At 41.6% G+C, this 10,418-nt stretch overlaps 1 protein-coding gene across 1 annotated transcript; it reads left to right on the forward strand.

Annotated features, from left to right (window-relative positions):
- The first annotated feature begins 8,545 nt into the window (after positions 1-8,545).
- On the forward strand, positions 8,546-9,661 carry GPR15 (G protein-coupled receptor 15). Its single transcript, XM_005151611.1, has one exon. The coding sequence runs from the start codon at positions 8,546-8,548 to the stop codon at positions 9,659-9,661; it is 1,116 nt and encodes a 371-aa protein (XP_005151668.1).
- Positions 9,662-10,418: the final 757 nt, after the last annotated feature.

The raw sequence follows: 10,418 nt of genomic DNA on the forward strand, positions 1-10,418 counted from the left end.
CAGAATCTGCTGTGAGTGTGTGGTTACAATGGCTCCAGGTTCACTCTCAGGTTCAGAACTACTCAGCACCCAGTGGCTGCATCTTCTCAGAGGTGTGTCAAAGAGTAGCCCAAATGGCAGAGCATACACCCAAGCCATGCCAGTAGCTGTTGCTCCAGCAGGAAATGTTGTTTGGCAAAAGGGTTTACATGTATCTGTTGAGGTGTGGGAGGAGGAAAGTGCTGTGGAGATCTAGGAAGGGGTGAGGAAAGTGTGGAGGCTGTCCTGCTGATGACAAAATACCTCACTACATCTCTTGGATCTTAGCACTTCATGTGTTGAGCTGTCTGGAATATCTATACAGAAGTGTTATAAGGGGAATTTCCCTATCCTCAATATTTCTGACTTTGGCTCAGGGAAATGAGCTCTGGGAAGAGAAAGACCCTGTATGATGTCCCAATCAAATCAATAGCATGTAAAAAGCCCACAAGGCTTAATACTACTGACAAATACATCTGCTGCTGCTTCACTTGGGCAATTACAGATTGCTTTACTATTCATGACAATGCTTCATCCCACCTTTGCAAATCTTCCGTCCAGATGAGGAAGTGTCACATTATAAAATGGCAACACTCAACGACATCCACAAGAGCATTCAAGAAATACAGAGCAAACTCAAGAGAACAGAGTTGATACCTGTTGGAAAAGGTTTACTATCTAATTTTTTATTTTAGTAAGTAAGGCTGTTAAACTACAGGGAGACAACAAACTGAGGAGCCCCCAACACAGGAATACATGGGCATATGAAAAAGCTTTATGGTTTCATTAAGCTTCTTAAAAAATTACTCACTTCTTTGTCTGCTCTGGGATGGTGAGAGGAAGGGAGTGAATTTCAAGGAGTATGCAGTAGTCTGGGGTGGAGGCAAAGAATTTTGTGCCTTATCTGTAAAGCTTGCAACTGCATGTAAGCTGCTAGGAGGTAAGTGGAGAGTAAAATAATACATAGGTCCCTCTTTGGAAGAGAGAACTACTATGTCTCAGACTGCAGGGTTCAGGTGATCTGCTACTCTAGATGGAAAGAGAATGTCCTAGTGCTTCTTGGAAGAAAGAAAACCTGAAATACATTCTTTGAAGGCGAAATAAGCAAAGATGAGACAAAATTCATCTCTGCACTGAATCCATAAAAAGCATTTTTGTAATCTGTAAAATACTTGGGCATACACAATCTTGGATGAAAAGTGGGCATACCTTCTGTAATTTTCAGATGGCAAAACAATGATTTTTAGCCTGTGCTTGTTTGGAGGTTCATATGTCTATGGCATACAAATTGCTATGTTCTCACTTGATCTGACTGATCCAACCTGGTCATTTCTGGGTTTTTTTAGAGGTTTTCTGGATTTAGAAATCGAATGTTTTAACAAATTTGTGTTATCAGTTCTCAAAGATATCACTTGGCCAACAGGTGTCAACTCTGGCAGCAAATGTGGTGGGGAAACAGAAAGCTCTGATTTTTTTAGCAACTGTAGTACCTCCTGGATTCATAAACTGAACAAATGTGGAGCAAGGAGTTAAGCAGCTCATTGGAAAACTGGTACTGGACTTTTATAAAGCTGACTACATCCATTTTATTAAGTATTTCACATCATTCTAAATGCCAACGATTGATAGAAATGTTTTAAAGTGCACAGTTAAAAACTTCCAACAGCACTGGGATACCTTGGCTGTGTTGCAGTATCTCATACTCTGTCATCTCTTTTGTTAAATGTTAACATAATACTGCTTGTCATAAAAATAGTAAGTCAGTACCATAACGTATCCAGGATGCATAATGTGATAAATTCAAGCGACTGTCAGAAACCTTTGTATTTCCTGATTTTTAAAGATTCTTATCTGTCTTCTCTTTTGCACTTAGCCTTTGAAGCTTTTGAACTAGCTTTCATGACACCCACAGAGGTGCTGACTAGAGGCAGAAGTCACCTTATCAGTAAGCGATAAAATGCATGGAAACAAATCTTGAACAGCAATATGAGTTTTAATGTTACTCACACTCTGGTAAGATAAAGCACATTCAACATTGCCAATGGAAGAAGGAGTTAGCAAATGTATAATTCTGAGTTTATTTATTAAGAAATAAGCTGATAACAGCTTGCATGCAATCTATTAAAGAGCAAACCCCACATCGTTTTACTGAGCAGCAGCTGACTTCAGTTCTGTGTTCCCATCTCCCAGCTTTGCCAGGGAAGAAATAAGCTGGAATACAAATCCATTCTGTAACTAATTAAAGGGACTCTGAGCCAAGTCTCTCACAAAGACTTACAGCAGTAATCCCTGGATCACTTCAATCACCGTAGAAGAGACATTCACATTTCACTGAAGCTAAGAATTGTCTGCTAGGCAGTCAGACGCAGGAGATTACTCATAGAGTTACAATGAGACATTTTACAAATCTACGAAAATTACTTTTATTCTAATTAGGGAGTGGTCTAACTAAAACGAATTACTGCCTCTTACTTAATATGACACAGCAAGTTCTACAGTGAATGGTTACACCCCTCTTAAAATGGCAAGAAGATAATTTTTAGCCTGTGCTTCTGTCATGGGTTCAGCCATGGCAGTCATTTTTCTCCTTCTTGTAGCTGGTGCAGTGCTGTGTTTTGACTTCTGGGCTGGGAACAGTTGCTTGATAGTGAGCATGTTTTGAGGGTGTTTTTGTTCAAGGCCTTTGTTCTTGTTCAAGTGCCTTTTGTTCAAGGCACATGCTCCAGCCAGGTGGAGGAGGGGAGGCCGGGAGGAAGGAGAGACAGGACACCTGACCCAGGCTAGTCAATGAGGTATTCCATACCATAGCACGTGATGCCCAGGATGCAACTGGGAGAGAGAGAGCAGGAGGGGGGGAGCTCTGGAGGAAAATGGAGGAGGGAGCACGCGGTGCTCGGCCAGGCAGGGTGGAGTGAGTTACGGGTCGGTGGCTGGTGGGATGTTGTATTCTTTTCGCTTGTTATTGGCTGTATCATTATTATTGTGTTATGCCTTAGCAATTAAACCGTTCTTATCTCAATCCGTGGGGGCTACATTCCTTGGATTCTCCTTCCTAACTCTCCGGGAGTTGGGGGACTTGGTTTAAACCACGACAGCTTCCTTACAGGATCACACTTATGTCACACTTATGTCAACAGTCAGCTAGAGTCCACCAGTGCCTTACAGGTAGGAAGGCAGTTGTATATAACTAGCTTCTTACTAGACATCAGCATACCTACACAAGAAAGAGTGCCGACCTAAATACCCCTTGAACCAGCAGCTGGCTGTTAATAGTGGCTGGCTGCTTTTCCAAGTGCCTGAAACTCTCCCAGGCACCTGCTGCACAGGAGAACATAACCTGAGCAATGGCAGTAATTCGTAGAACTCACCAAGAACTCTGAGTCATCAACAACCTGGTCACCCTCCTACTTACTACATCAAGCTGTTTTGAAAAATATGTCGCTGCCCTTTTGTAGGATCCTAATCTCTGAGTCAGGACCGCTAGAGCTACCTGTTGCCTTTCATAGGGGTTGAACGCTTCCGTGGCTTGATCAGTTCAATTTAAACCAGAAGGATTTCCTTTCAATAGTTTGTATAACTGTCTTATCACTATTCCATAATCATGGATCCAAAGTTGGCACCATCCAGTCATACCCAAGAATGTCTGAAGGTCCCTGATTGTGAATGGTCTTGGAGTTTGGAAAATGGCTTCCTTTGGGGCTGTTTGAATCTCTCACAGTCCTCCAGTTATTTAATATCCTAAATAAGAGACTCATGTTTGAATTAGCTGTGCTTTTTGTTTTGGACACTTGGTATCCGCTTAGGCCCAGAAAATGTAACAATTCAACAGTCCATTGAACATGTTCTTCTTTAGTTTCAGTAGGAATTAGCAAATCATCAACATATTGTAGTAAAATTCCTGTCTGAGTGGGTGTATTCTAGTTCTAGATTCTAGTTCTCAAGCTAACTCATTTCCAAATATCATCAGGCTATTTTTGAATTCTTGAGGTAATACTGTCCAAGTTAACTGAGGGTTTTTTTCCCATTTTGGGGTTTTCCCCTTCCAAAGCAAACAAATTTTGGCTTTCCTTGGCTAAAGACAGGCAGAAGAATGCGCCCCTTAAGTCCAAGATGGTAGACCATTTTTTGTTATTGTTTGAGGGTATGGATTAACTACTACTGGATGAATATCCTCCACAATTTTGCTGATTGCCCTTAAATCCTGAGCTAACCTGTAACTCCTTCCATCTGATTTCTTTACTGGTAAAACAGGGGTGTCATATTCTGATTCACATTCACTTAGCAATTCATATTTTAAAAATTTATCTATTATTTCTTAGATTCCTTTCTGATGCTCTAATTTTAAGGGATATTGTTTTATCCGAACTGGGTGGGCCCCTCTTTTTATTTTTACTTTAACAGATAAAGCATTTTTAGCCTTACCTGGAACTTCAGATACCCATACTCCTGGACATACCTGAGTAAAGACTTTTGTTTCAGGGAGGTCTTTCCTTCCACTTTTCTGTTGAATTAAACTCAGGACTTCAATTAATTGTTCATCTTTAACTTTTAATTCCATTTCTCCTTCCTTAAACATTATGGTTGCTTCCAAATGTTGTAGTAGATCTTGCCCTAGTAAAGACTTTGGAGAATTCGGCATTTATAAACATTTATACATTCGTATTTATTTTCCTAATTTATACTCAAATTGGGAAAAGTTGTTTTCCCAATTGTACAGGTCTCAGAAAGAATGCTTTTTCTTGGTGGCCAGTAACTCCCACAACTGTAACAAATTATTTTCTCAATGGAGTCAAACTCTGATTTAACACCGGATAGGTTGCTCCTGTATCCACTAAATATTCTGCCTCCTTTTCTCTGATCCCTAGCTATAATTTAATCAATGGATCTGCTAGGGTAGATTCCCCAGGTCCCCGTTAGTCTAGCTCCAATTCAGTCACCAGAGTTGTCTGCAGATGCTTTAGGTTAGGGCAATATTGCTTCATGTCCAATTTTCCTTCAGTATGCATGCTGATCCGGTCCCACAAAGGATTTGCTTTATCTTTGTCTGACTTTCCTCCTCTATCTCTGCCTCATCCTCTTATATTAGTCCCTTTACCAGTTCCTACTTGTCCCAAAGTGGCCACCGTAGCTGTGGCTATGGTACAAATCAGCTTTTTCTTCTCTACCTGTTCTCGATTTCTATATACTCTCCACACTTCCTCTGTCAACTTTTCTGTATCACGATTATCTGCCTCTTTAAACTTCCAAAACTTTTTCCTAATATCTTCTGATGATTGTCCTAAAAACAGATTAACTATCTGCTACTTCCTTTCCTCTGAGGAGGGATCTAACATAGTAAACTTTCACAATCACTTCCCTCAACCTGTCCAAAACCTCAGTTGGTGTTTCGGTTTGCCCTTGTTTTACAACGAACAGGGCTGACCAATTTACTGTTCTTGGAATCGCATTTTCCAATCCAAATTTTATCCAATTTTGATATCTTTTCAAAGCAGCATAGTCCTTGGGCAGATCGTAATCCCAGTCTGGTGTTGCAGTGGGGATATGATCTTCCACTTTACTTGCTAATACTCCTGCAGTAATCTGACCACATACATGAGCACAGGTGGTTTTTATATACTGTTTTTCTGTTTCAGTTAATGAATCCATTACATCTATGTCCCCTCAGTCAGGATCTTGGCTTTTAACAATCAACTCAAACCTTTTTGCCACTATAGGATCATCCCGATACTCTTCCGCAGATAACTTCCAAGCATCTGAATCTCCCATTGAAAAGTTCACCTTTATTCTTGTCTGACCCTCCAGTCCCATTGCCTGTCTTAAAGGTGCCTGAGTTACCAGCCCTGTTTTGCTACGAACACACGTGGCAACTAGAGTTAACATTTTCAGGTCCTTCTGTTCTATCATCCACAACTGCAACCCCTTCCTCCTTGTCAATATCAGAGGGATTCGGGCCAGGGCACGCTCCTCTCAGAAGTACTGGTAACACATAGTCCTCCACCCTATCTTCCTGTTTACTCTTTTCTTAACTTTAAACATCTTTCTCCAATATCACAGGCTGAACAACATCTCTCCAATTTAGATCCCTGTTTTTCCCTGTCCTTTTCCAAAACTAAAATTAAGGGGTCTGGCAGAGCTACATTAATCCCACATTCCCTCTGCCACTCAGAGTGGTTTCTTAATCTGAAAAATATATCTGCGTACACTACTTCATCCCATGTCTCTGGATCCCAGTTGGGATCAGATACGAGGGCACAGACTCAGGGCCCCACTGCCTTTGTGCCTTTTTTATTGCTCCATTTGGGTTTTTTTTTCCCCCCTACATCTCTCACCCAGCTCTGCAGTGGCTACAAATTCAAATGTATATCAATTGGGCGCTAGCAGCCATGTATATGCCTTGCCTATGAGATTTCTATATCTTGATTTACAGAAGGCTCCAAACAAAAAGTTAACCCATCAAAATCCAAACTTCAACCAAACTCCTGTGCAGTTGTCTCCTACAACTTAAGGAAAGTTAACCAAAACAAAATCATACTTACAAATTAATACCTTCTTAAAGATGGTTCTTGTCTGCTCCTGCAGGGATCCAAATGAGTTGAGGGGTCCCTCCGGGAAAAATTCCTGAGGCCCTAGGGAGTCCCATCCTCAGCGGATCCTGTAGCAGAGCAGAGAGGGTCCCATCTGGGGTACCAAACTGATCTGAAGAACTTGTCAAGAACTCACCAACAAAGTTGGCAAGCAGCTATTCTTTATTGCAGTGCTAGGAGACATGGGGGATAGCTCCTCTTAACGTGCCTTGTCCCAGCATCAGTCAGGCTGTGATTATATTGTTTCTTAATATACATATTCATTAAATTTCCAGTAAATTGCATACATATTCATAACATTTCCCAGAACTACTTCACATATGTGCACAACAAAGTGGCAGTGGTCTTTGGGACCTGTGGTGGTCATATCTTCATCACTTTGGCTGAACTTCAGGTTTAGAAAGTCCCATTTTCAAGCTGCCCACCAGTTCTAACTTGTCATTGTGAAACATTTATCCAAAATGTTTCCTTCTTGCTATTATTATTCGCCATCAAGGTCAACGTTGCTTAGTTACAAAGCAGAACTAAATTTACTTCTGTACGAAAGAGTGTATTTTATTTTGTACTTCCCTGTTTCAGCAGAGTGAATCTGTGTGCACCCAGAATAAACTGGAGGGGTTAATTTACTCTCCATGCAATCTGCAGTTGCTGTTTGCCTGTGCAGAGACACATAGATGTGTTCTACCTGCCCAGGGCTCAAGCATGCTGCGTAAGCAATCTGCTCAAAGCTTTGAGAATCTTTAAGATATGCGTGGTCTGTGAACTTGCAGGTGGGAGGGGGAGGGAGGAAGGAGAAAATTAATTTATCTGCAGAATAGAGGAAGGATGATGAAGACTGGTAGTAGAAATTTCTTTCACATTGGTATGCATTGACAAAACTATAATGAATTCGGTAGTTCAGAAAGTGAGACTTCTCATTTGATTTATGGACCACTGAGAGAGCTGTTTATAAGGTAAACCACAGATAGAGAAATATTGATATTGTAAATGAAAGATGAAGGAAATCAGAGCTCTTTAAGAGAAGCAAGCACTATACATAACAACAGCTCAAGAGCCATGAGAGCTTCACAGTCAGTCAATAAGGAACAGAAATTGCTCTGGAGACCAGGACTGTGGATGATAAGGAAATGGCAGAGGTGGCAAGTCACGTTTCGAATTGCAGAGTATGTAACACACATGAAATCTGTCCTCTTATGTTTCTAATCCATTCATAAAGCTAGGCATGGGGTGCACAGGGCTGGGGGAACTGAAGGAGCTACAGGGCAGGCAGGGGGTGCTGGCAGAGCAGTGGAGAGCTGTGGACTGATACAGAACAATTCACTACAGGGCAGAATGGGTAGGATAGTTTTAAATGTTTTCCCTGAAATATTTTCATACAAGAGAATTACTTTCAACAGGAAACAACAATCATAAAGAGAGAAAGAAAGTACAAAACCCTCGAAGACTCAGAAAAGTTGAATTTTTTCCAAAAAACAATTTACACTAAATGTTTTGAGAAACAATAAAGAATGTGGCACCTGAATTCTCTGTCTTCTTCTGAGCTGGCTCAATCTCAAACTGTTGCAAACTAGCAATATCCTGTCCTAAAAAATCAAAAGTTCAGAATCTTGAAAACTATCTTACCTCCCCCACCATAATAAAAGCAAACCCTAAGCCTGGTTTGCTTATACAGGCAAATGCAACATGAAGATACAATCAGTAAAACTTAACCTGATCTAAAAAAAAAGAAGCGTTTATTCTAAGACAGGTTTTTGACTAATCAGAGACTATCATCACTTGTCCGCTGCCTAAGTGATTGTGTAAAAGTATATAAATTACCCCCCCCAAAACCACTTTTCTCCTCCCCCCTTTCTGCACTCCTCCCCCCTCACTCGCTATCATGTTTTTAAGGAAGACCTTGAGGGTGAGGTTAGGGGAAGCTCAGAACCTTCGTCAGAGCGGGGATGAGGACAGCTTGGCCAGAAATGGAACTCACCCAGTTTTCCCCCGTGACTACAGTCACTTTCAGCTACAACTACTACTACTACTACTATGATGACAACTGCCCATATCAGAACCTGCAACATATGTCTACTTTTCTCCCTATCCTGTACACTGCTCTATTCCTGGTGGGCATTGTGGGCAACTCCATCCTGATAGCAGCCTTGGTCTTCAAGCGACGGGTCCAGAGGCTGATTGACATCTTTATCATCAACCTTGCTGCATCTGACTTCATCTTCCTCATTACACTTCCGCTCTGGGTGGACAAGGAGGCATCAGACGGGAGCTGGAGGGTAGGAGCTTTCCTCTGTAAAACTAGTTCCTATGTCATCTCAGTTAACATGTACTGCAGCATCCTCCTCCTCACTTGTATGAGTGCTGACCGGTACCTTGCTATCATGCATCCCTCTATTGCTAGACGGCTCAGAACAAGATCCTATTGCAGTGGACTCTGCATCTGTGTCTGGTTATTATCCTGCTGCTTAGGAATGCCAACCCTTTTGTCCAGAGAACTGAAGAAGCACTATGGAAAGACTTACTGCACAGACAAAGCCATGACAGAAGCCAAGCAGATTATGTCACTGATGCTTTTAATCCTGGCCTTCTTCTTACCACTGTTGAGTATCTTAACCTTTTACTGCTCCATAACCAAAAGACTCTGTGTGCATTATCAGAGAACTGGTAAACATGATAAGAAACTCAGAAAATCCATCAAGATTGTCTCCATTGTAGTAGCAGCTTTTGTTATCTCCTGGGTTCCCTTCAATCTTTTCAAGCTTATGGCCATCCTTTTGGGACTCATGAAGCAGACTGATTGTTTTCCTGACATGGTTGCCCAGCTGGGTATGAAGGTGAGCAGCCCTTTTGCTTTTGCCAATAGCTGTGCCAACCCTTTCATTTACTATTTCTTTGACAACTACATCCGCAGAGCCATGCTTCGGTGCCTCTGCCCATGGGTGAAAAGCAAGAGCAGCGGCAGCAACCTGGATACTCAGGACACTCGCCTGAGCCACTCCTTATCCAATTTCATTGCCGGGGAGAATGCCGCTAGGAAGAGGAAGCGCTCTGTGTCCCTCTGACAGGGAGCTGGGACTGCAGAGGAAGGAACTTCTCTCTCCAAAGACAGCAGGCAAAGAATAAAGTGAGAGAAGCTGGAAAGAAAAGGAGAGATTAACGACACAGGTGCAAATGTAATGCAGCTGGTACTTCAGGTGGGAGGAACTGCTTCCCTTTAAATGCAGATCGATGGAATAGGAAACGTTAACCACAGATTATAGTTCACAGTGATGGCTGTGTCGTTGAATGGTGTAAAGCTGAAACCATCATGCCAAGAAATATGCACAAATGCTTATACCAGAACCCCAGCACAAGTGCTACAAACTAAGAAGAATCATGTGATTCAGACAAAGCTGCTGTGAGGCAAGCTATGAACTTTTATATATATATATATGTATATATATAGGGTTTTATTCTGTGCGGAGCAAGAAAAACAACACAAGTGTTTCTTCTCTCTGGTTCCTAGCTCACCAACAAACATGTCACAGTGGCCTCAAACCAGCCTGATACATTCTGGGGGTTTGGAGGTTTTCTGAATTTAAAAATCTAATGTTTTGATGGATTTGTGTGTTACTAGCTCTTGCAGCTTGAGTCCTGTGCATTTTTCTTTAAGTCTCAGCTTCTTACTATGGCATTAAATCTTCAGCTCGATTTCGGATTTCATAAAAAAGCTAACTTGAAGGCAGAGAAGCTAGAAAAGATGCAAAAGCAATACTTCATTTAACCTTTCTCTTAAGGGCAAAAAACCCAACAACAACAAAAAAGACTCGTGGGGTTTGA

This window comes from Melopsittacus undulatus, chromosome 2, assembly GCF_012275295.1.
Source record: "Melopsittacus undulatus isolate bMelUnd1 chromosome 2, bMelUnd1.mat.Z, whole genome shotgun sequence".
NCBI classification, from domain to species: Eukaryota; Metazoa; Chordata; class Aves; order Psittaciformes; family Psittaculidae; genus Melopsittacus; species Melopsittacus undulatus.